Source organism: Salvelinus sp. IW2-2015, linkage group LG15 (genome assembly GCF_002910315.2).
Source record: "Salvelinus sp. IW2-2015 linkage group LG15, ASM291031v2, whole genome shotgun sequence".
Lineage (NCBI taxonomy): Eukaryota > Metazoa > Chordata > Actinopteri > Salmoniformes > Salmonidae > Salvelinus > Salvelinus sp. IW2-2015.
The window spans coordinates 22,252,833-22,278,719 of NC_036855.1; the positions used below are offsets into that span (position 1 = coordinate 22,252,833).

The 25,887-nt window shown below is 41.8% G+C and overlaps 1 protein-coding gene across 3 annotated transcripts; it reads right to left on the reverse strand.

Annotated features, from left to right (window-relative positions):
- Nucleotides 1-886: 886 nt before the first annotated feature.
- LOC111974055 (inositol polyphosphate-5-phosphatase A) lies at nt 887-25,406 on the reverse strand. 3 transcript variants are annotated; one of them, XM_024001566.2, is made up of 16 exons: nt 24,918-25,406; nt 17,830-17,871; nt 17,383-17,483; nt 16,998-17,085; nt 8,998-9,061; nt 8,261-8,364; nt 7,962-8,014; nt 5,453-5,572; nt 5,155-5,239; nt 4,933-5,028; nt 4,761-4,835; nt 3,625-3,698; nt 3,429-3,540; nt 3,233-3,301; nt 2,975-3,032; nt 887-2,227 (listed from the first exon to the last, which is right to left on the reverse strand). In XM_024001566.2, exons 1-15 carry the CDS (start codon nt 24,975-24,977, stop codon nt 2,991-2,993), a joined length of 1,185 nt encoding a protein of 394 aa, XP_023857334.1. In that variant the 5' UTR covers nt 24,978-25,406; the 3' UTR covers nt 887-2,227; nt 2,975-2,990. The 3 variants fall into 3 exon arrangements, with proteins under 3 accessions (XP_023857334.1, XP_023857335.1, XP_070303132.1); XM_024001567.2 differs by having other exon boundaries at nt 887-2,231; XM_070447031.1 differs by having other exon boundaries at nt 887-3,032.
- Nucleotides 25,407-25,887: the final 481 nt, after the last annotated feature.

The following is a 25,887-nucleotide window of genomic DNA, read 5'->3' on the forward strand; positions in this document are numbered from 1 at the left end:
TCACAGCAGATTGAGTGTCAGTCAATCAACACATACTACAGAGGAAGATCGATTACAAATGATGCATTTTCTACCTCAAAATAAGAGTACAACATTTGAATAACTTCATTAATAGGCATTGATCATTTAAGTGCATTCTGAATATCACTGATACAACTATAACTATAAAGAAATCCATGATTATATTTTTAAAAAGTCTTTGAAATAGTCTTATTAAAGCAAAATGATGCAAACTATCCATCCATTTCATACAAAACAGAACATGGACAATGAACAAAGATCTGAAGAGGTTGCTACAGCACAAATAAAAATAAACATAGAAAAAGAGATAACTCAATAAAATAACGGAAATCTAAATAATACATAGGTGTCAAGCTTCAAATTGTTTGAACTTTGCGTGTGTGAACATGTGTGTGGGTGTGCATGTGTGTGCGTATGTGTGACTGTGGTATCAAACATCCATTCCAGACACATCCACATTCAAATTAAAGAGTGGATGGTAAACAAGTTATTGTTTAGTAAAACGGTCAAAAGATCACAGTAACTGAAACAGTCCAGAAGATGCTGCCTTGTAAAACAATGGATGCATATTAAAAACAGAATAACATTGTGTCAGCTCCCCGAACAAGAGAAATCTCTATTAGTACACTCTTCAATTCTCTAAAAACAAATGAAAACATATTTATGAATCTCTTAGGAGCTACTTTAAAAGGACCCAGTCATAGTTTGTGGAATAAACCACTTCGTGGTAACAAGAACGTAGCTACCTACTGTACCACCGGCAATACGCATCAGAAATGAAAATAGACTACATAATCGTGATGTCGGGAGCAGCAAAATCAACTCCTATCAGTGACTGATCTAGCAAGCTTGGTGTCTTTTTGTGGCTGATATTGTCTGAATGTGGAACAGTATTTAGCCACCCATGTCTGCTCTGATGTCCGATAGAGTAGACTAACCTTACAGTTGAACCATATGTTTGTACATTACATAGGCCCACCCCATAATATGTCAACGTACAAGCCACCAGAGAGATATACCCAGCAGAGTGTGGTAGCAGGCAGACGAGCTGTGATCATCAGTATTCAGCAGCATGTAGATGTTATACTTTAGAGTCTGAGGGAATCCAAGGCTGAGGTCTGATGGGAAAGGAAGCACATTTCCACATTCATACTGACCTTATGGGCTCCAGCCTGAATCTGGCCCACTGGTCTTTACATCATTTTATTGATTTAAGGTGAGTATTACAACACCATTGAAATTGTAGGTTAGGAAAATGACCTCAGCGTGGGATTAGGGGGCAAATGGAGCATTTTGTTGGAGTTCACTGTTCCAAGGATGAGCTGGGATAGTATGTACGTACTGGTAAAATGGATGCTTTCAACAAAAGACTACACAATATAAGAATGCATAGAGAAATGTGTATTACGCTACTCTCTATGTTGACAAACATGCTGACGGTGCATTGAAATACTGTAGCAGCTTTTGTTATTGTGTTTGTGAATGTTTGCTTTTAGCATGCTTATATTGATAGTAAACAGTTAAAACAGTAAGAAAATAAATAAGTAAAATAAAAGACTACTAACATACAAATGAAAAGCATGCATCCATCTTCCATTCAGGAATGTCAGAAGGAATGAAGGTCAATACTTAATTATAAACCCTTAAAACTTTAAAACCGTTTGACCAGCTGAAGTCAGGGCATTTACTTGGCAGAGTGCCAGAGTGTGTGTGTGTGTGTGTGTGTCCTACATGTCTCATTCCTCCATTGGGAGAGAGCTGGTCCCCCCTGACAAGACCATGGCCTAAACATCAGCAGTCCCACAGTCACATAGTCTATTGTCTTTACGTTGGTCCTATTCCATCCAGCAATCCAATCCCAACGATCATCACTGAAGAGAGGACTCCCAGAAATAACCCTGTCTTGGTGTACATTTTGGGGTCTGGATGGCAAGACGTATGGCCAAGCACAGGACAGAGCAAATTGTCTGTCAAAAAAAATCCATAATGCTGATGATCAAATCTGTGATGATGTCACCCAAGTCATGGCAATCAATAACTTGAAGTGAGAGAGAATAGAATGTGAGAGACTTGGTGGGTGGAAACTGACTGCATGCACTTCAGGGAGAGGCTGGTGCCGTGACTGGGTAGGAGCTGCTCTGTTTATCCTCTGGTACGGATAGCGGAGTGGGAGTGTGTGATGGTGATGACCAATGTTGGATAGACACTGGCTACATAATGGGAGAAAAGTTAACTCTTTACCATCCACAAGGAAAACATTCAGTAACATCTAGAATTATTTCAATGTGTCAATTAATGATATAGGATTGCTAAAGGAGTTCCTAAAAAACGAAATAAGATAAAAGTCAAAATTGGGTGAAATCCTGCTGGATTCATAGACGGAACCAGGATAGCCATGGCAGACCAGAGAATCACATATTATTGCTTTGGTATGCTGTCCCTCTCATTGAAAAGCCCTTCCGATAAGTCCTTCCGATGCATGGCTTTTATTACTGTTAGAACCTTCTGAAGAGGAATCCTCTTTAAGGAGAAAACCATCATATGAAAAAGTCATAGAAATGGCAGAAAAACAAAATCACAGCCGTAAAAATGCCAATACACTGCCCTGCACAATGAATGTCTCTCTGGACGGCGATCTGTCTGGTAATGAATGAAAAGAGGGCCCACATTGGGCTTAGTGTAGCCACACACAGCGACAGTGGAGAGGATTCTATAGACATAGATGGCCCAGCTACATTATGGACAAAGAGACAGTTTGTCCACAGAAGCACTTCATCTTAGTTCATATCCCAACAGCACTCACTGGGCCAGCCTGGTCTATGGCTCTCTGGAGAATAAGGCCGGGAGCTGGACAAGATTACGGCCTGTGATCGCTATTTCAGAGACCCCCTGGATATAATCCTGTTAACCTACAGAACATACACTACACACTCACTAGCACATATACTCTTACCACAGAGGGATCCTTGTCAATGGCCATTTGTCTTCAGTGCAAAGGACAAGAAAACAGGCTGGGGAAAAAGGAGGAAACACAATGGTTCATGGGTTAAGTCCTGTTTATCAAGGCCATTTCAAGACCAGACATGTTACATTTTACTGTATGTATGTATGTATGTATGTATGTATGTATGTATGTATGTATGTATGTATGTATGTATGTATGTATGTATGTATGTATGTATGTATGTATATATAAATAAATAAAGGTTACTTTGTGGTCACCCATGCAGACATTAGGGCCCAGTATGTTGTAAACCACACTGCTCTCTCCCTCATCTCTCTGAAATGAAAAAACATTTTTTTTAATAGGCCTATAGAAAGTGCCTCCATGGTAAATAAATAAATGAATCAAGTCGTCAGTAAGTGTTGATGGCAGAGCGTTGCCAGCGCGTTGCCAGCTTACTCACCTTGTGGATGATGTCTTGGGCAGTGTGAGACATAAGGATACGGTCGCACCAGGAGGGGCAGCGAGTGTTCATGTACTGGGTGGGTTTAGTGTAGTCTTCACTATAGGGGTAACTGACAGAGACAAACAGCATGGCATCTTCAGGTAGTAGTAATAATGACCGTAATAGTGACAGGGCTGTCAGGGATGAGGCTTACCTGGGTGGAAACCGGATTTCTTCCTCTGCAATGACATCTTGAAAGGCTGCAATCTCCTTGTCATATTTCAAAATCTGAGCGATGTAGAAAGATTAACAATTACTGGAGGACCCAAAACTTGTAATCTGCTAAACATAAACATCTGCATAATGTGAAAATTCTATTTCATAACTATCTCTGTGGTAGGATGTAATTTAATTAATGAATTTAATGAAGTATCTTCTGTGGTTGTTTTCTGTTTTAGAACTGGTAGCCAAGGCAGTAATCAAATCAAATGTTACACGTCACCTGCGTCGTAAACAACAGGTGTAGACTAACAGTGAGATGCTTACTTACGGGCCCTTCCCAACAATGCAGAGAGAAAGAAAATAGAGAAATAATACAAATAATAATAGATACACAATGAGTAATGATAACTTGGCTATATACACAGGGTACAAGTAGCGAGACTATGTGCAGGGGTACGAGGTAATTGAGGTAGATATGTGCATATACAGCAAATAGGAATAAAGTGGCAGACAGTAAACAGTAGTAGCAGCTATGCGATGAGTCAAAAAAAGTTAGTGCAAAAAAGGGTCAATGCAGATAGTCCGGGTAGATATTTGGTTAACTATTTAACTAACTATTTAGCAGTCTTATGGCTTGGGGGTAGAAGCTGTTCAGGGTCCTGTTGGTTCTAGAAGGTGCATCCACTTGCCATGCGGAAGCAGAGAGAACAGTCTATAACTTGGGTGGCTGGAGTCTTTGACAAGGTCTCTGACCTCCTCCCTATAGGCTGTCTCATTGTCGTTGGTGGTCAGGCCTACCACCGCCGTGTTGTCTGTAAACTTAATGATGGTGTTGGAGTTGTGCACGGCCACACAGTCGAGGGTGAACGGGGATTACAGGAGGGGACTAAGCACGCACCCCTGAGGGGCCCCTGTGTTGAGGGTCAGTATGGCGGCTGCGTTGTTGCCTACCCTCACTACCTGGCGGCGTCCCGTCAGGAAGTCCAGCATCCAATTGCAGACGGAGGTGTTCAGTCCCTGGGTCCTTAGCTTAGTTATGATTGTTGTCATGGCAGTGAGCGGTAGACCATGATATTAATATGGGTGGGGTGTAAATTTGTTGATGTGTACAGTAGAAAATGTTCTCACCGCTCTACCGTTGTCCTCTCTGAACACTGCCTGGTGCAGGTAGGCAAACATCTTGGTCTCAATATGGAGAAGAATCTTGAGATGAAGGAATTGGGGATACAGTAAACATCTGAATCTGAATAACAACAAGGAGACAGTAGGATGGAAGACGTGGATGGATGGGGAGGCTCACCTTGTGGTCATTGTCCTTTTCCTCACAGATTATTTTCTCCACCTCGTTACTGCTGTCCTTCTTCACTGTCTGCACCTCTGCTGAAGTGGACAAGTTCTAGAACACACACAAACACCCCACACACAGTTAGGTTAAAAAAAGTCAACAGTCAGCTGACCATTAGTAAGGTTTCCTGATTTTCTGATTCTGATTAAATTCTTGAGGAAGTGGGTCATATAATACCTGGACCAGGCTAAGGGTGTCCAGGCGGAAGTTGAAATCCCCAAACAGGAAGAAGGGGAGTGGAGTATAGCTGCTCTCTGATATCCTGGAAGGAAATGACACCGGTATGAGTCAAATGTTTTAGCCTATAAATTGAGTCCTCTATTTTAAAATGATTGTAAACGCAGATCTACATACACTTGCAAACCAACTTGCAGACAACAATTTTTTTATCTAGATTCCCAAGTGGGTTTTACAGTATCTCTCTGAAGTAGGTGCACTTGAGTTGTTCTTCAAAGCTGAGAATGAGCAGGCTAACCTATTGATGACATATCTGAGGGCCTTCTGGCGGTTGGCTGAGTAGATGGAGGGACTGGCATTACAGGCAATGAGGTTGGAGGCATCATGGAAAAGGTGTACGTTCACTAGGTCCAGACCCCTGCAGAGAGCACACACACACAAAATGAGAATTGTCAGACATATCTATGAAAAAAGGAAGCATTGTGAAGATATTTGTTCTCCTATTCGATTTAGAAGCGTCTCTGTGTGTGCGCTGTTCAGTGATGGCAGTTATGAAGAGTTTAGTTATTAGTGAGGGCACTTGAGGTAATGCTAGTCCACAAACAAACACATTATTCTTCTGTGCCGAGCATTCACTCCTTTTCTGCTGCTGCCACCTGAAAACAATGAATGTGCATCCAACAGACGGCTATGTTGACTCACAGGGTGACCTTGTAGCACTCTGCCCATAGACTCCTTTTGTCTAAGAACTGGTGTTGGTGACACAGGAGAGCAAGCAGTAACTATTGTGCAGAGGAAACAGAGGGTGTTTGCTGAGCTTCAGCTTTAACCACTGCATTCATTGAGTAACGGGATGACAGCCGACTCTCTATCTATTGATGAGCTGTGACAGTAGAGTACGTAGAGTCGAGAAGAGTAGAGCAGTAGGTCAGTAGACTAGAGCAGGGGTTCCCAAACTTTTTGCTTCGTGACCCATCAATTGAGGTGTCTTTTGAGTCGTGACCCACCATGAGGGTTGAGCAGTGAAAAAACATACACAGACAAAAAAATAAGTAAAGAATATCATCTTGTTTGAGGAGAAAATGTTGCAGTTTTACAACTACTTTTCTGAAATTCTAACATTTTGCCATGGCTAATTCTGCGTTCTTATGCTTAAGCATTAAAACAAAATCAATGGGGGCCTGATTGTCTAGTTTTTTTTGGGTGATTGTAAGTTCTCAAAGATTCTAGGCTATTATTTTGAAATACAGTGCATTCGGAAAGTATTCAGACCCCTTGACTTTTTCCATATTTTGTTACATTACAGCCTTATTCTAAAATTGATTAAATAGCTGTTTCCCCTCATCATTTACACACAATACCCCATAAAAAAACGGAAATATCACATTTAAATAAGAATTCAGACCCTTTACTCAGTACTTCGTTGAAGCACATTTGGCAACGATTGCAGCCTCGAGTCTTCTTGAGTATGACGCTACAAGCTTGGCACACCTGTATTTGGGGAATTTCTCAAATTCTTCGCTGCAGATCCTCTCAAGTTCTGTCAGGTTGGATAGGGAGCATCGCTGCACAGCTATTTTCAGGTCTCTCTGGAGATGTTTGATCAGGTTCAAGTCCGGGCTCTGGATGGGCCACTCAAGGACATTCAGAGACCTGTCCTGAAGCCACTCCTGTGTTGTCTTGGCTGTGTACTTAGGGTCGTTGTCTTGTTGGAAGGTGAACCTTCACCCCAGTCTGAGGTCCTGAGAGCTCTGGAGCAGAATTTCATCAATGATCTCTCTGTACTTTGCTCCGTTCATCTTTCCCTCAATCCTGACTAGTCTCCCAGTTCCTGCTGCTGAAAAAGGCACCATGCTTCACAGGTTTCCTCCGGACGTGACACTTGGCATTCATCAGACTAGAGAATCTTGTTTCTCATGGTCTGAGAGTCTTTAGGTGCCCTTTGGAAAACTCCAAGCGGATTGTCATATGCCTTTTACTGAGGAGTGGCTTCCGTCTGGCCACTCTACCACAAACGCCTAATTGGTGAAGTGCTGCAGAGATCATTGTCCTTCTGTAAGGTTCTCCCATCTCCAGAGAGGAACTCCCTGACCCTTCTCCCCCGATTGCTCCGTTTGGCCAGGAAGCTAACTATAGGAAGAGTCTTGGTGATTCTAAACTTCTTCCATTTAAGAATGATGGAGGCCACTGTGTTCTTGGGGACCTTCGATGCTGGAGAAATTTTTTGGTACCCTTCCCCAAATCTGTGGCTCGACACAATCCTGTCTCTATTGACAATTCCGTCGACCTCTTGGCTTGGTTTTTGCTCTGACATGCATTGTAAAATGTGGGACCTTATATAGACAGGGGTGTGCCATTCCAAATCATGTCCAATCAATTCAATTTACCACAGGTGGACTCCAATCAAGTTTTAGAAACATCTCAAGAGTCTGAATACTTATGTACATTTGTTATTTCTGTTTTTTATTTGTAATAAATTAGCTAAAATGTCTAAAAACCTGTTTTCTCTTTGTCATTATTGGGTATTGTGTGTAGACTGATGAGGATGATTTTATTTAATCCATTTCAGAATAAGGCTGTAATGTAACAAAATGTGGAAAAAGTCAAGGGGTCTGAATATTTTGCAAATGCACTGTATATAGGTCCTTTATCTTTTCTACATACTTTCTATTTGGTTTAAGTCATCTAAGTTTACACGGAAAGCGTTTTTCCATTCTGAACATCTATGTAAAAAATATATAAATTCTACGCACAAAAAAATGGCAACCCGACCCACCATTTGGGAACCACTAGACTAGAGTACGTACTGGTTGTGAATGATCCACCGGGTCCTCATGAAGCCCTTCCTAGACCATTTGAACTGCAAAACACATCACAAACAAAAAGTTATACAAATGAATATTTTGTATGTTAAATGTTCACCAAATACTGTACCACCATTTAGCTAACTAATTGGAGGGCCATGCTGGTAATTATTGATTATTCCATACAATTTGTCTCATATCCCTGTCAGATAGACTCCCCCTTTAGCCCCCACTCACATATTTGTTCCAACACCTCCTGGGTCACCCTGAACTTTACCCCCCCACCCTACACACACACTCACATCGGGCCAGAAATTCTTCGGGAATTTTTCTTTCTCCATTGTGGTTACCCCGTCCAGGGATCCCACATACTTGTTTTGTCCAGACACTGCTTTAAAATCCTTAACTGTGAGGGGGAGAGAGGTGGGAAGGGTAAAAGAGTGAGAAAACATGCAAACACCAATCAATAAAGTGATGTTAAGCTGATGACAGCAGCATACGTGACCAGAGGATCTATAATAAGGCCATTAGGCAGTGTTTGGTCGCTGTGCACCAATCTGACTGGCGACACAGAACATGGCAGGCCTGGGATTTTTATGGCTTTTCCATAAGCCTTTTCTGAAGATATTTGTCATGCCTAACGTGACTGGACTATGCACCAAGAAAATAACACATCCCACTTTCAATTCAGGTTCCCTGATATGTTTAGCCAGAAGAGGTGGCCATCACACTGCAGTGTTCAAAAGATGTTACGACTTATTATCAAAATACACAGATGGGAATCTCCAGACTGACATACCAAATTGCTCTTACCTCCTAAACTGTTTTGTGACAAACTCTAATTATATTATAATAATGATACATTACAAAGGGCCAAGTTTGCACACCAGGACTGATACAGATGTTCTGAAATTATCGCCACGTGCAGGGCCTGAATGGAAGTGATAAATCATAAAGCGATAACAAAATGTCCTTAATCTTATTATTATTAGTCAAAGTCAATAATGACGTGATATAGATATGATTGTAATGTTCTTACCATTAAAATCATATTGGTAGATGTTTTTCAATGACTTGTGGATGAAGTACATGCTTCCCAGGGCCTGTAAGGACAAGGAATACAATACAAGCTCCTTTAAACAATTGCTGAGAATGTCAGTTTGCTGCAGTGATGATAAAGTTTAGAGACATTATCAAGCTCTCTCATGTTCCAATATTGCATTCTTCCAGAAATACAGTTGAAGTCATCTCTAGGAGACACAACGCGTCTCCTTCCTGAGCGGTATGGCGGGGGCATGGTCTCATGGTGTTAATCCTTTTGTACTATTGTTTGTACAGATGAACGTGGTATTTGGAAATTGCTCCCAAGGATGAACCAGACTTGTGGAGATCTACAATTTTTCTTGGCTGATTTCTTTTGATTTTCCCATGATGTCAAGCAAAGAGGCACTGAGTTTGAAGGTAGGCCTTGAAATACATCCACAGGTACATCTCCAATTGACTCAAATGATGTCAGTTAGCCTATCAGAAGCTTCTAAAGCCATGACATTATTTTCTGGAATTTTCCAAGCTGTTTAAAGGCACAGTCAACTTGGTGTATGTAAACTTCTGACCCACTGGAATTGTGATATAGTGAATTATAAGTGAAATAATCTGTAAACAATTGTTGGAAAAATTACTTGTGTCATGCACAAAGTAGATGTCCTAACCGACTTGCCAAAACTATAGTTTGTAACAAGACATTTGTGGAGTGGTTGAAAAACGATTTTTAATGACTCCAACCTAAGTGTATGTAAACTTCCAACTTCAACTGTACCTTGCACAGACTTCCCTCAAAGTTTGTTTCAGTTTAAAATATCAACGTCATCATTTCTTGCGAAACAGCTTGATTAACTTCAACATGCTCACGCGACATGCTAGGGCACACTGGTCCGATATAGCACATGTAGGCTTCACTGGAAACCTTCGGTCATAATGACTTAAAGAAACAACTTAATTTCTGATTCATCAAGGAGTATCATGCAACATGATCTGATTCCATAATATTTACATCATTATCATCTTCAGTAGTTCTAGTCTCCTTTCACACACAGCCACCCAGTCTCTCAATCCTTCCCTCTTTCAAGCAATTATATTATGCTCAACTCACTCTTGTCCACAGAAACACATAGCTTTACTGCAATAACATGTACACAGTACACAATCAAATGTGCACACACCACACACACACACACACACACACTTTAGCACCCAATCATCCCGATGTGACCATTTTTAATGTACTAACTGCCTGCTCTGATTAATCATGCCTTCTGAGATCAATAAAGACAGAAAATTAAAACAATTGAAAATGTATTAAACAGTAGGGCTGCCGTGCCGGCTGCGGGCCGAAGAAAAAATTTGGCGGCACCCAGAGGGTCTCGGGCGTGTCACGTTCCTGACCTGTTTTCTCTTATTTTTGTATGTGTTTAGTTGGTCAGGGCGTGAGTTGGGGTGGGCATTCTATGTTATGTGTTTCTATGTTGGTTTAAATGGGTTGCCTGATATGGTTCTCAATTAGAGGCAGGTGTTTGACATTTCCTCTGATTGAGAACCATATTAAGGTAGGATGTTCTCACTGTTTGTTTGTGGGTGATTGTCTTCCGTGTCTGTGTTTGTCGCGCCACACGGGACTGTTTCGGTTTGTGTAGTCTATTCCTGTTCTGCATGTTTATGTATGTTTTCCAGTACAGGTCTGTCTACGTCGTTTTGTTGTTTTGTTTATTCTCAAGTGTTTTTCGTGTTCGTCTTTTCGTTTAAATAAATTCATTATGTCCGTTAACCACGCTGCGCTTTGGTCCAATCCCTACTCCTCCTCTTCAAGCGAAGAGGAGGAGAAAAACCCTTACAGGGCGTGATTAGGGTTGCAAAGGGTCGGAAACTTTCCGGTCAATTTCCAGAATTTTTCACAGAAATTTTCCATGGGAAGTTAAGCCCTGGAATTTGGGGAATTTTGCTTAAATTCAACAAAAAAGTTAGCTTATAACAGTAAAACATTTTGTGGGATACACATAAGGCAATTCTAGGTCTTGTGGCATATTTTGGTTAAACTATCCCCAATTCAATGGAATTGCAACCCTCTGCATGCACAGTGCATTCTTCCATCACATGTGCAGATGATTCTCAAGATCTTGCACACTACTACACTGTCTGAGCCAAGGACTACATGCTTTCTGTTAAGTTTTGATTACAATATTGGGTGGGGTGAATATATTTTTTATGACATACATGATTTTTTGTCAACTAGTAAAGAGTAGCCTACAGCAAAGTGTGTTTAAATCATTTCTAACTTGTTAACAATTTCTGCTAGTTAGTTTTTGCTACCATGTGTATTTTAGCTTGCTTGAGCCTGCTAACTGAGGAGTGTTAGTTCAACTGTTGCCATACATGTTTCATTTTAAAACACTTATATTACAAAGGAGTTGTTTAATCTAGCTGCTTAACTATATAGCTGTACATGGAATTGTACTTGGAGTTTTTTTTACAATTTTCCCCCCTAATCTTTACAGGAAAATGCCACGGCACTATCTGATGTGTGGAGACATTTCACTGCAGCTAATGTAGAAGGAAAAGCTGTGTACATTTGCAAATACTGTGCCAAATCATATGTGAAGAATGCAACAAAGATGCAGAATTATCTGGCCAAGTGCATAAAGTTCCCTCAGCTCTCACAACAAGCAACCTCTGACAAAAGTCCCTCTACTTGTATTCGAGGTGAAAATGATGAATCAGACACCTTATCGATAGCAACAGCTCATGGTCCTCCTGGAATCAGAAGTTTTTTTTACTCAATGGAGGAAGGTAGTCAGAGAAATGCTGATGAATGTCTTGCTCGAGCTGTGTATGCAACTGGTTCACCTCTGATGCTCACAGGAAATGGGTATTGGAAGAGATTTCTGAATGTTCTTTGCCCAGCATACACCCCTTCCAACCAGACATGCTTTATCTACTAATTTGCTGGATGCAGAGTTCAACAAAGTTCAAGTGAAGGTCAAGCAAACCATAGAGATTGCAATCATCTCTGATTGGTGGTCGATTGTTCGTGGGCAAGGAATAATTAACTAAATCATCTGCACTCCTCGACCAGTATTCTACAAGAGCACAAACACAAGGGACAACAGACACACCGGTCTCTACATTGCAGATGAGCTGAAGGCAGTCATCAATGACCTTGAACCACAGAAAGTATTTGCACTGGTGACAGACAATGCTGCTGTCAGGATTTGGCCAGGATTGTTCCGGTTTTGGCCACTAGATGCCCCCATTGTGCTTTTTTGACCCTTTTGTTTTCCCTTGTTTCCAGTTATTATTTGCACCTGTGCCTCGTTTCCCTTGAATGTATTTAAACCCTTAGTTTTCCTCAGTTCTTTGCTCTGTGTTTGTATGTTAGCACCCAGCCCCAGCGATGCTGTGAACATTTGTTACTCCTGTTGGATTCTCTTGAGGTACTCTGTTTTTGTTCTTGTTTATTTATTTTTGATTATTCTTTTGAGGTTTTTTCCCTGCGGTATCTACCACCTTGTGGATTTACCTTTTGTCTTGGAGGATTACCTTTTTTCTCTTGGAATTACTTTTGACGTTGTGGATTTATATTTTTGCCTGAAGTACTTTCCTTTTTACTTTATTAAAACACCATCTCAAGTACTGCTGTGTCTGCCTCATCTTCTGAGTTCTGCCGACTATTAGTGGCTCAGTTTGCTAAGTGACTGTTTCTCACACCGGAGACCCGAGTTCGTAACCGGGTCCTGACAGCTGCGAACATGAAGGCTGCTTGGTCTAAAGTGGAGGAGTCCTACCCTCACATCACACCCATTGGCTGTGCTGCTCATGCATTGAATCTGCTCCTCAAGGACATCATAGCACTGAAAACAATGGATACACTCTACAAGAGAGCCAAGGAAATGGTTAGGTATGCAAAGGGTCATCAAGTTATAGCAGCAATCTACCTCACCAAGCAAAGTGAGAAGAATAACAGCACCACATTGAAGCTGCCCAGCAACACCCGTTGGGATGGTGTTGTCATCATGTTTGACAGTCTCCTGGAGGGGAAGGAGTATCTCCAAGAAGTGGCCATATCACAGTCTGCCGATATGGACAGCCTCATCAAGAGGATCCTCCTGGATGATGTATTTTGGGAGAGGGTGGTAAGCAACCTGAAACTCCTGAAACCTATAGCAGTACACATTGCACGGATTGAGGGAGACAATGCCATCCTGTCTGATGTTCAGACTCTGCTTGCAGATGTAAGAGAAGAAATTCATACTGCCCTGCCCACTTCACTGTTACTCCAAGCAGAGAACTGCAGTTCTGAAATACATCAAAAAGCATGAAGACTTCTGCCTGAAGCCCATACACGCCGCAGCGTACATATTGGACCCCAAGTATGCTAGCAAGAGCATTCCATCTGGTGCAGAGATCAACAAGGCCTATGGTGTCATCACTACCGTGTCTCGCCACCTTGGCCTGGATGAGGGCAAGGTTCTTGGCAGTCTGGCGAAGTACACTTCCAAGCAAGGGCTTTGGGATGGAGATGCATTATGGCAGTCGTGCCAACATATCTCATCAGCCACCTGGTGGAAGGGACTCTGTGGATCTGAGGCTCTTTCCCCTGTTGCCTCCATCATCCTCCAAATCCAACCAACATCAGCCGACACAGAGCGCAACTGGTCCTTGATGGGGAACACACACAACAAAGCACGCAACAGGCTGACCAATGCAAGGCTTGAAAAATTGGTGGCCATCCGGGCAAATTTGAGGCTTTTTGAGCCTGACAACGAGCCATCCTCAACAAGGTTGGAAAGTGACAGTGAAGATGAGGCCTCAGAGTCTGATATTCAAGAGGTGGACATTGAGGAGGTCCAGGGAGAAGACATGGAAGCCTGAGAGGAAGACAACCAAAGCTTTAGTTTCTAGACGATCCTTTTACAGATATATTTTGAAAACATTTTTGGGAGATGCGATGGATCATTGGAGATCATTCAATATTCCCTTTTTTGTTGTTCAGTGAAATCATCCTATGTGAATAGTCAACTAATTTAATTAAAGTCCAATTCGTAACTAAATTGTTTTGTTTTATTTATATTGGAAGGATTTAATCATTTGCAATTATGTCTACTTATGATAAGGTAAAAGGTTTATGTTTCTGTCTCCATATGATATGGTAAATATATCCAATGCAAAAAAACATCTATATTTAAATGGTATTAATATGAATTTGCATATATTTCCCATATATTCCCACAGAAAGTTTCCACCTCTGAATATTCCCCAAAACGTGCAACCCTAGGCGTGACGGGCCGCTCTATTCCCCCCCCGGCATGAGAGATCGCTCCCTGAAGAGACCATTCATCTTCACTGCCAGAGCGATCCTCATTTAATGGGACGGAGCTGTCCCTATTACAACCAGTCAGGGTGACCAGCGATTAGGGACGGACCTGTCCAAGTTGGGGAAGGAGGGGACGGGGGTTAGAGGAGGAAGAGGAGGTTCGGACTAAAGTGATGGTTTTGCAAGTTAAATCTAACATCGGCTGACTTCAGCTGAATCGCTAACCTGAGTTATAGCAGTTATTAAATCAAATCGAATGCATTAGTTTGAAAGAAAACATGGTAGGCTGGTTTGAGTGTTTACCAACTAATAAACATTGTCTAATGTCTATATAGTGACGTTATCAATAGCAATTACATTTTGGGGGGATATCCTTAAAACTGTAAAACAATTTTATGACCGTGGAAGTCTGCTGTGCCTTTTGTTTTTTAAAACACACACAGAAAGGTTCTCCTCCACATACTCTGCCAAGGACCCATCTTCATCAATCAGGTTTGTGCACAGTTGAATAAAAAACGATTGACTTACAAGTGATTTTTTATCAAAACACCATTTATACAGGGAATGCATGCATGCCTGCCCCCCTCCTCACAGCCCCTCTGAACATAGAGACCCCCCTCCTCTTCTGGCCAGGGAGCTGCTGATCCACAGCCGAGGGGAAACAAATTGAAAATCAATGCTGGTGGCACAGGCGAAATGAGAATGTGGCATTGGGGGCTGCAGCTCTCTTAGGGCAGGTGGGGGGGGGGCACAGACAACCAAGCACAGGGGAAACATAGTCCCAGATGTCCGCCACTCCCCTCAGCCCTTATTTATTGTTTATAAATGGGCTGGGATCAATAGTTTTAATCTAGAGTTACATTTATTGACTTTGGCCTGTCTCCCCACACCTGGACATTGACTTTCCCCTCCACTTCACACACCTCCGAGTGTAGACAGATCCATTGACCCCACTGTCATGGCTCCAGTGTTGGGGTCTAGCTTGGATGGGTTTAATCCTGTGCCACTCTGCACATGATGGGGATGGACCCTCCCAAGATTGGATTTAAGCAACAACTAGGCCTGTGTGTTGTGTTGACCAGCCCATTTATAAACCAGGCTCTGATATGACATGGCTCATTTAGAACCAAGGTGGCTCAGAACAAGCAACACTGGAAACAGTCTTTATTCCAGGTACAGAGGCCATTAGAGGGGAGGCTGAAGATGGAGCTGGTCTGGACAAGTGTGGAGATTGAGACACTGTCCAGGACCCAGACAGCCTCCTGACAACTCTATAATGATAGTTTAGCGCTGCACAGACACACAGCCGTATATATTGTAGTCACATAAAGAGAGAGTTGGGGGGCCAGAGGATAGATGAGGATATAAGACTAGTGGAGAGCCAAGAGCAAGTGTATAAACCAGCCTTTAAACACATCACCTCTGTCCGTACTCACACTTTATAACTTTCAGAGTGTACTGTACATTATACTCTCTTTGAGATACCCCCCACACATTGTCATGTTGTAATTAACTATATGGGAGGATACAACAGTGTCCTTTCACAGGTGAAACAAACTCAGCACGTAACCTAAAGTCTTGCCTTGTGACATTCACACTGAGGTCAAACTAATATCACCCTAGTTCCAACGGTTAAATATACTATGATCTCCTAAGTCAATGATAAATCTGAACTGTCCAGTGGGTTAGGGTCCACCATGCACTTCATTCATGTTGTAGGAGTTTGGTCCTCCTTTGTACTGTACTCTTGAGGAAAGCGTGTCACAACATGGATACATGCACTTTTTCAGGCCAAATTGTTTGCTACCCTGTCTTTGTGATGAAACAATCATTTAAATCCTCACCCTATGGTCATGTTAAACACATTGTATTGGGTATACTTAAATGTCATATTATTTCAATAAAACCAAAAAGCATTAGACCATAACTTGTACAGAATGGATGTCCTCCTGAACATAGCATTTTGCATTGGAAAGCAGAACATGTAAATGTATCATGTGTATGTACAGTACCATGTATTTGTAATGTTCTATTATGCTATATTTACCAAAGAATCCCTGTTTCTCAGTCTAAAAATACCCAACATAGCATTGATGAGAAGCCCTGGTCCTCATTGGAGCTCTAGTGTGGAGCAGGGCCCCACCTTGTGGTCACAGAGATGAATTGCTGTCTAAAAAAAGTGGTGTCTGCGGAGGTACTGCAGGGTCCACGGCCAGATCTCAAAATATTAATACACTAATAAATGTTCTCTCTGATGCCAAGTGCGGGAGCTTTAATATTTCCTAAGGCCCGAGACTTGATTAGTCCAACCATGCACTGCGGAAGTCATAGTAAAACTGCAAGAAATTATATTTTTAATCGCACTCTAAAGTAGGAATTGTGTTCTGATATTATGAGGAGGTCCCTGATGAATTTGCTATCACAAATGGGGTTGCCTATGCAAAAAAGTTTGGTAATCCCTGCTGTAGGAGATACTAGGTCTTCTAAAGGCAAAGACACAAATGGTAACCCTCGTAAGGGCTTTCACAACATGTTATTGCTTTACCTAAGCCTCCTGTACATCAAGCTCCACTATATCGATGTTATTAACTGAGCTAGAGGAACCAGACATGGTGGTTATAAAGTCTTTCAATTCAACTTCTGTCAGTTGATCAGTGCAGTCCTGTAGTACTCACCGTGAAGCTGTCCACGTTCTTAAAGTGGTTGTCCACATAGATGCAGACCCTGTCAAAGTCCCTCATCTCCTCACTGGACTCAATGTTCCTAAAGACCAGAAGAGGATAAACTGAACAACTCAAAGTCTGATACACTGAAGTAACTGTCTCTAACACTGTACACTTGTGTTTGGACACTCTCTTATATAGATAATGGCAGTTGATGTCCTGAGGTTATGATAACATTATTCAGACCACAGTTAAAAACCCTTCTACCACATTACCTGCCAGATGAATCATGAAGTTATACTGTATCTGTTGGTCATAAAACTGTAAGGAGTCTGGGCAGCATTTGTGGATACTTTTGAAAGTGTCCCATAGAGAGTTTGGCACAGTGATGTCTTACCAGAAGAAGTTCTCCGCATGGCCCATATTGACCATGTAGTCCTTGCCTCCAACCTCCTGGAAGTGCAGGGCGATGAAGCGTGGTTTGTGACTCTGGACAGTCTGTGACAAGACATAGACATCAGGCAAGCCATTAAACTACCACAATCATGTGCCATAATGGTGGTCAAATGTGGGGCATCCTACTGAATTCTGGTAAGTAAATGTTATTTCTTAAGATGACATACAACTTTGGAATTTGACTATGCATAATGTGTTGGCTAAATAGTGGAAAGTGTCTTCTTCACCTCTTTGGGAATGGAGACAGTATCTAATCGATGTATAAGTCCACCATCCAGGAGGGCTCATGGTTCAGTCTCAACATGAGCGGATGGCTTAAGGTGTTTGCATGTCAACAGTAAAAATGTGAGAACCCATAGTGGACACCTGAGAGGGATCGCAAACTCACCCCAAATAATTCTCGAAGCCAGTCACTCTCAATCTCACCCACCTGTGGGTTGAAAAAACAACAACATTTAAATTCACACATGGATTCTACCAAAAACAATAACCGAACAGTTGAGATATTGAAAACAAAGGGCATAAACAGAATGGTTTAAATGAGATCCTAGGGTGCTATCTTGTCAACCCAAGTTTACCAATCAACCCTGCCAGGCACCTTTCCTATACACTGACCAAAGGACATGTTTAATTATATATTAGCACTTGACAGTGGAAGATATAAAACATGCATGAGGTAGGCAGGCGGATAAGCACAACACGACAGTCTTGTCAAATGTTTTGTTGGGACATACAGTAAGATTTATGCAGATAAACAGCCACACACCAACAGGTACAATTATATGTTAAATATATATATATATAACCTATGCAATTAAAAAACAAATGTCCCTCTGGAATGGTTGTAATATGTTTATTACATAAGTGGCATAAAGAATCAGACTCTAATCTGTAACATTATTAGCAAGCCTGCCTGTTGATGTATACAGTGTAACAATGTGAGAATGAATTAACATGTATCCTTCCATTTTGTTTAATGTCTGTTCTTCAACAAAATATTTCCAGGGAACCTCTGTGAGCTACTAAGTATCCAGAGTACAGTGTGTGTTTGTGTTTCCCCCAGTGCCAGGCCAGAATACAGACTGTGCTGTATTCTCCAGGGCCAGCCGGATGCAGGCCAATCTGCCAGAGCTGTAGCAGCACAGCAGTGGCTTTGCATAGTGCATTTGCATGGCCAAATGACTGCTGCTGCCCACCATGCCCGGCTGCCCAGGCACCATGACCTGACGGGAGAGCAGCTCATCCATAATACAGGTGTCTGACTGAAGAAACCCAACTGCATGTGTCCTGTACTGTCTTTTCCCAATGAATCTTATCCATAAAAAAAGCATGATTAGGCCTAAAACAGATGCTGAGATGCCATTTTATTTGCAAAGGTTTTTATTGAAGGGCTTGGTGTCTGAAACATTTCATTACAGTGCCTTGTGTCCATTCCTTTCAGTTTCTCAGGGTGCAAGCAGACAAAGTTGCGTGAAAGTTGCTTTGGGTAACTCCAGCCTACCCTTGTAAGTCCATCTGAAGTGCTTTCCAAGTAAGAGAAAGTGTTTGCCAAAGAAAGTGAAACTTGGCAACCTGCTGTTTCCTTATGCTGATCCAAACACCATGGCAACCCAAATTAATTTACACAATGCTCTTTAAAAGGTAGAGAACACCAAGATAAATATGTCGATCTAACATTGATGACTATTAATGGTAATTATATTATTTCCATTGCTATTGTTATGTTCCCAAGCAAGAAAACCAAAAATGTCGCTCAAACATAAAGTGTGAACTAACAAAAAGTAACTGAACAACAACCAAAACAAAAGAGCAGGGGGTTTAGGCAGGGTTCTGAAAGACACTAATGGTGGTGTCCACTGAAAATTGACTAGCCACAACAACTGGAACCTAAAAGACACCCACCATGAGCGCCCACTAAATTTGCCCAAGAAGAGGCAGACAAAAAGATGAACCCATACCAAACTTAAAGACAGGAAGCAAACCAAAAATGTGGAACATTTCTGCAAAATTAATGTTTTTCTAGAACTCAAATAGGGAGCGCCAACTAAAGGTGTTGACCCTCCACATCTCTCAAGACAACTGGAGCACCGGCCAGCCACTCTTAAATAGCACCTGGTCCAGCACAGGTGAAACACCTTCCCACTAACGACATGGCACAGGTATAACACATACATACTAAAGAGGTGACAACAATCGGTGGCATCTACAGTACGTGCCAAAGTCCAACCTCAAAAAATAAATGGAAAAACCAAAGTCTGGAACAGTTTTGACCTTAACTTTATACTGCACCACAGGTGATGTTTGTTGCCAGAGGTAATGTGGGCATGTTTAATAGCAGAAGTCTGGAACTGAGACTGAAACATTTCATACAGTGCATTCGGAAAGTATTCAGACCCCTTGACTTTTTCCACATTGTGTTATGTTACAAGTCAAGGGGTCTGAGTACTTTCCGAATGCACTGTACATGTCCTGTAGCACCATCACTCTCTGTTCCATCATAACCTCTAAAGAAAATTATGCCTAACAATTCTAAACCTAGAGGTGATTTGCACTGTTCTCTCCTTGACAAGTAAAGTTCCTTTAATTTAATGGCCTGGTGACCTTTTTGTGACGTCAGCATTCAACACCATAGTACCCTCCAAGCTCATCATTAAGCTGGAGGCCCTGGGTCTGAACCCCGCCCTGTGCAATTGGGTTCTGGACTTCCTGACGGGCCATCCCCCAGGTGGTAAAGGTAGGAAACAACACCTCCATTTCGCTGATCCTCAACACTGGGGCCCCACAAGGGTGCGTACTCAGACCCCTCCTGTACTCCCTGTTCACCCATGACTGCGTGGCCAAGGACACCTCCAACTCAATCATCAAGTTTGCAGACGACACAACAGTAGTAGGCTTGATTACCAACAACAACGAGATATCCTACAGGGAGGAGGTGAGGGCTCTGGGAGTGTGGTGCCAGAAAAATAACTGCTCACTCAACATCAACAAAACAAAGGAGAAGATTGTGGACTTCAGTAAATAGCAGAGGGAGCACCCCCCATCCACAAGACAGCAGTGGAGTAGGTGGAAAGTTTTAAGTTCCTTGGCGTACACATCACTGACAAACTGAAATGGTCCACCCACACAGACAGTGTGGTGAAGAAGGTGCAACAGTGCATCTTCAACCTCAGGAGGCTGAAAAAATTTGGCTTGTCATCTAAAACCCTCACAAACTTTTACAGATACACAATTGAGAGCATTCTGTTGGGCTGTATCACCGCATGGTACGCATCTGCACTGCCCGCTACCGCAGGGCTCTCCAGAAGGTGGTGCGGTCTGCACAACGCATCACCGGGGGCAAACTACCTGCCTTCCAGTACTCCTTCAACACCCGATGTCACAGGAAGGCCAAAAAGATCATCAGGGACAACAACCACTCGAGCCACTGCCTGTTCACCCCACTATCATCCAGAAGGCGAGGTCAGTACAGGTGCATCAAAGCTGGGACAGAGAGACTGAAAAACAGCTTCTATCTCAAGGCCATCAGACTGTTAAATAGCCATCACTGGCACAGAGGCTGCAGCCTATATGCACAGACTTGAAATCATTGGCCACTTTAATAAATGGAACACTAGTCACTTTAATAATGTTTACATATCTTGCATTACTCATCACATATGTACAGTTGAAGTCGGAAGTTTACATACACCTTAGCAAAATACATTTAAACTCCGTTTTTCACAATTCCTGATATTTAATCCAAGTAGAAATTCCCTGTCTTAGGTCAGTTAGGATCACCACTTTATTTTAAGAATGTCAAATGTCAGAATAATAGTAGAGAATGATATATTTCAGCATTTATTTCTTTCATCATATTCCCAGTGGGTCAGAAGTTTACATACACTCAATTAGCATTTGGTAGCATTGCCTTTCAATTGTTTAACTTGGGTCAAACGTTTTGGGTAGCCTTCCACAAGATTCCCACAATAAGTTGGGTGAATTTTGGCCCCTTCCTCCTGACAGAGCTGATGTAACTGAGTCAGGTTTGTAGGCCCCCTCAAGCCATTTTGCCTCAACTTTGGAAGTATGCTTGGGGTCATTGTCCATTTGGAAGACCCATTTGCGACCAAGCTTTAACTTCCTGACTGACGTCTTGAGATGTTGCTTCAATATATCCACATCATTTTCCTGCCTCATGAAGCCATCTATTTTGTGAAGTGCACCAGTCCCTCCTGCAGCCAAGCACCCCCATAACATGATGCTGCCACCCCCGTGCTTCACAGTTGGGATGGTGTTCTTCGGCTTGCAAGCCTCCCCCTTTTTCCTCCAAACATAACAATGGTCATTATGGCCAAACAGGTCTATTTTTGTTTCATCAGACCAGAGGACATTTCTCCAAAAAGTACGATCTTTGTCCTCACGTGCAGTTGCAAACCGTAGTCTGGCTTTTTTATGGCGGTTTTGGAACAGTGGCTTCTTTCTTGCTGAGCAGCCTTTCAGGTTCTGTCGATATTGGACTCGTTTTACTGTGGATTATAGATACGTTTGTACCCGTTTCCTCCAGCATCTTCACAATGTCCTTTGCTGTTGATCTGGCATTGATTTGCACTTTTCGCACCAAAGCACGTTCATCTCTAGGAGACACAACGCGTCTCCTTCCTGAGCGGTTTGGCGGCTGCGTGGTCTCATGGTGTTTATCCTTTTGTACTATCGTTTGTACAGATGAATGTGGTACATTCAGGCATTTGGAAATTGCTCCCAAGGATGAACCAGACTTGTGGAGGCCTACAATTTTTTTTCTGAGGTCTTGGCTGATTTCTTTTGATTTTTCCCATGATGTCAAGCAAAGAGGCACTGAGTTTGAAGGTAGGCCTTGAAATACATCCACAGGTACACCTCCAATTGACTCAAATGATGTCAGTTAGCCTATCAGAAGCTTCAAAAGCCATGACATTTCTGGAGTTTTCCAAGCTGTTTAAAGGCACAGTCAACTTGGTGTATGTAAACTTCTGACCCACTGGAATTGTGATACAGTGAATTATAAGTGAAATAATCTGTCTGTAAACAATTGTTGGAAAAATGACTTGTGTCATGCACAAAGTAGATGTCCTAACCGACTTGCCAAAACTATAGTTTGTAACAAGACATTTGTGGAGTGGTTGAAAAACGAGTTTTAATGACACCAACCTAAGTGTATGTAAACTTCAGACTTAAACTGTATATAATGTATTCTATACTATTCTACTGTATATTGGTCTATGTCGCTCTGACATTGCTGGTCTATATATTTATATATTCAATTCCTTACTTAGATTTGTGTGTATTGGGTACATGTTGTGAAGTTGTTAGATATTACTTGTTAGATATTGCTGCACTGTCAGAACTAGAAGCACAAGCATTTCGCTACACCCACAATAACATCTGACTAATACAATTAGATTTGATTTTATCTAGAAGTATAGCCCTATAACAGAAAACCTGGATTTCCATCTTTCTTGTGTAAATATGCCTACAAGATTACTTGGCCCTAAAAAAGAAGGCCCTAAAATGTGAGGCATAACCTTTTCTCCATGTTTGGAAGGGTTTGTTTAAACGTATTAGGCGGCCATATAAGAAGAAAAGCATGAAGAAACCCCTGGGAAGATAATCATCTGTTTACAGATCTCTTGAACCCACAATGGGATCTGACATGTTTTCAACTGGGCCAGATAGGGAAACCGGAAACATGGTCCTGAGCCAAATTTCCATTAGTGTAACCCCCCTCAGTCACAATGACAGCAAAGCCCCGATTTCCCAGAGACCACAGCACAAAACTAATGCACTGGTGTTTGCATTTCTCATCACATCACAACCACTTAAAGTAGGTCTACTCATATGTTATTGATTCCGTCCTGTTATTACCACATATACAAATTACTATATCAAGGCAACTGTCTCCATGATCTCAACTCACAATACTTGCCTCTTCAAATATTTTACCAGATTTAATGGAAAATGACAATTAGTTCAAAGAAAACAAGCTGACTTGTATTTTGTGCAAATGTTTCAGCCTCACAGCCATTGACAGGGACTTCCTCGGAATGAAATGAAATAAGTAAATGCACAATGTTGTCTAGGGCCATGAAGTAATTGCTTTAGGTAGCCAGCAGATCCAACAAGCATTCCTGTGTAGATTAACACACCATGGAGCCGGCGCGAGATGTAGCTCGGAAAATGTATCTCAATCCAGGGATAACAAACACATTCCAAAATGCCTGCTGTGGCTTCTGCTACCTAGCATGAGGACCAAAAGGCCAGTTTTCTGGAAAAACTACCAGTTGTTTAATCTTCAATTGGAATAATGGGACAGTTCTGAGTACAACGCATTTCTGATCCCATGGATTGAGGTACATTTTCCAAGCCATATCTTGTGCTGGCTCTGCTGTAATTTAATCTACACAAGAATGCTGTCCGACCATGTAAACAAAAGGGCCAGCCCCAGGACCGAGTTTGGGAAACCCTGCTTTAGGCTACTGTGCATAATGTGAGTTGTTATTGTGCAGCAAAACTAGCCTATTTAAAATTACACCCAAATATGGACAATTCCATGCTGACCATGATCATTGCCTATTTCAGTCATCATGTGTAAAATACTTATAGAGTAAGGCCTACTGTGGTACCAGCATTGTATTGATATATGTTGTTAACCCGTAGTAACTAATAACAGGTGTTAGGCCTACAGTATTGAAACAATATAGGCATACACATCTAATTGCCAACAATGTTGCCTAGGCTACAAATTATATCAAATCACTTGTTTCTGCAGTAGCCGAGCGGGAGCTCAGTGAATAATAAAAAGTTGCGCACTGCACTTTCGCGGCAATAACTTCAAACGTGTCGTTGTTGCACGCCATCAATTTCCTGTTTGATTTGAACTGGGACCCGTTGTTGCTTGATAGGTAGATTCTCTCCGCGAATCTGTCAATATGATGTGGGAACACGCACGCGCCTCAAGAATCATGCCGCAACAGCTCACGATAAATACGGGGTGAGTATAACTATAGACAGAGGACTTTCAGTTGTATAGGCCCATCGAAGTGAAAACAATGTGTCGTCAGAAGCCACAATGACATTAAACAATTGATTTCAAAGTTTGAGAAGAAAGCATTTAGGCTACAGAAATCATGGTTGTCATGATTAAATGTAATAGTCTAAAGAAGTAGCTTAATGTAAAAAAAAATATATATATATATATATTATAGGGCCTATAATAATCAAATTAAATATTGGATCGCGTGCCCGATGCCAGCCTGTGGGAGTTGAACTGGTCTCTATTCGAATGTAGTTAACTACAATGTTACAGCTAGTAGAATTTGGTCTTGTAACGGTTCTGGTGTCCTCTGGCAGGTGTAGTAACTGCTTACATAGGAATCTCGCTGTTCCACTTGGACATTTTGATTCACCATTCAAAGTGACTTAAAACAGGTTATCGTTAGGTGAAATGGTGTTAATACTTACATTGTCGAATAATGACCCAACATTTGCGGTGACAAGTAGAACGTCAGTGTACGTTTCCATGATTACGATCGAATTCCAGAAATAGTCTGCAGGAAGAACTCTTGTACACGCGATGGTCAAATGTTGTACGTGTGTTAGCTACAAACAGTTTACTGATTATGGTGGTGTATTGTATATGTCGCTATAACCTGCCCTTAAGAAGTCGGTCGTATTATTAATTAATCCTGATCATTTATTTCTGCTCTTCTCTTGCCCGCTTTTTGTTGATGGCTGGTGTCGTTCGCCGTCTTGATTCTATATCCTTGGGAAGGAGTTATCTCCAAAGTCTGCTAAGAAATGGCAGAGCAGGCAGGAAAGGATTTGTATATCTCTTCATGGTAACTGGACTAGGTTCTTAACCGATTTAAACCTGGAACAGTGCATGTGCTGCTTGCGCCAGAACAGTTCGTCCTGCCCCGCGCGACCAGATCTTGTTGTCAATGTTGTGTCATGAACTTCGGAGCTCCGCCCACGGCGCTCAGTTTTTTTTATACCGATATTTATATTTTGCAAATAAGCCTACCTTTTACTATGAAAAACTACAGACGCCTAATCCAGACTTCAAAACATTCAAACACCGAAATATATAGGCTAGTAGCATTTATATACAAGCTATGGCTAGTGTAGCCAACTAGAGGTTATACGTTCTAATTATAACTCACGTCTGTGACTAGTCTGAGACTGGGGGGAATGATTATGAATGGTTGGGCCTGAAAGCTGTTAGCCTGTCAAATACCAGATATTAGGCTACTTCACAAATAATAAAACAAACTACATTAAACATTTAAAAAAACACATAGCCTATTCATTTATAGAGATTGTGTATCATGTTCAATCTGTTATTGTCAGTGGGCTGGCAACATTTTGCTCTACGCCAAATGTTCAAAGACCACAAGATAAAAGACCAGGCACAGTTCTGATTAACTACTCC

What these genes read in the sequence shown, in the direction of transcription:
- LOC111974055 (XM_024001566.2), bottom strand. Translation starts at nt 24,977, where the DNA reads ATGGAAACGTACACTGACGTTCTACTTGTCACCGCAAATGTTGGGTCA. An exon ending in CTACCAATATGATTTTAATG is followed by an intron (nt 8,365 to 8,997) that starts GTAAGAACATTA and finishes TCCCCCTCACAG; the next exon opens with TTAAGGATTTTAAAGCAGTG. An exon ending in CGGTGGATCATTCACAACCA is followed by an intron (nt 5,573 to 7,961) that starts GTACGTACTCTA and finishes TGCTCTCTGCAG; the next exon opens with GGGTCTGGACCTAGTGAACG.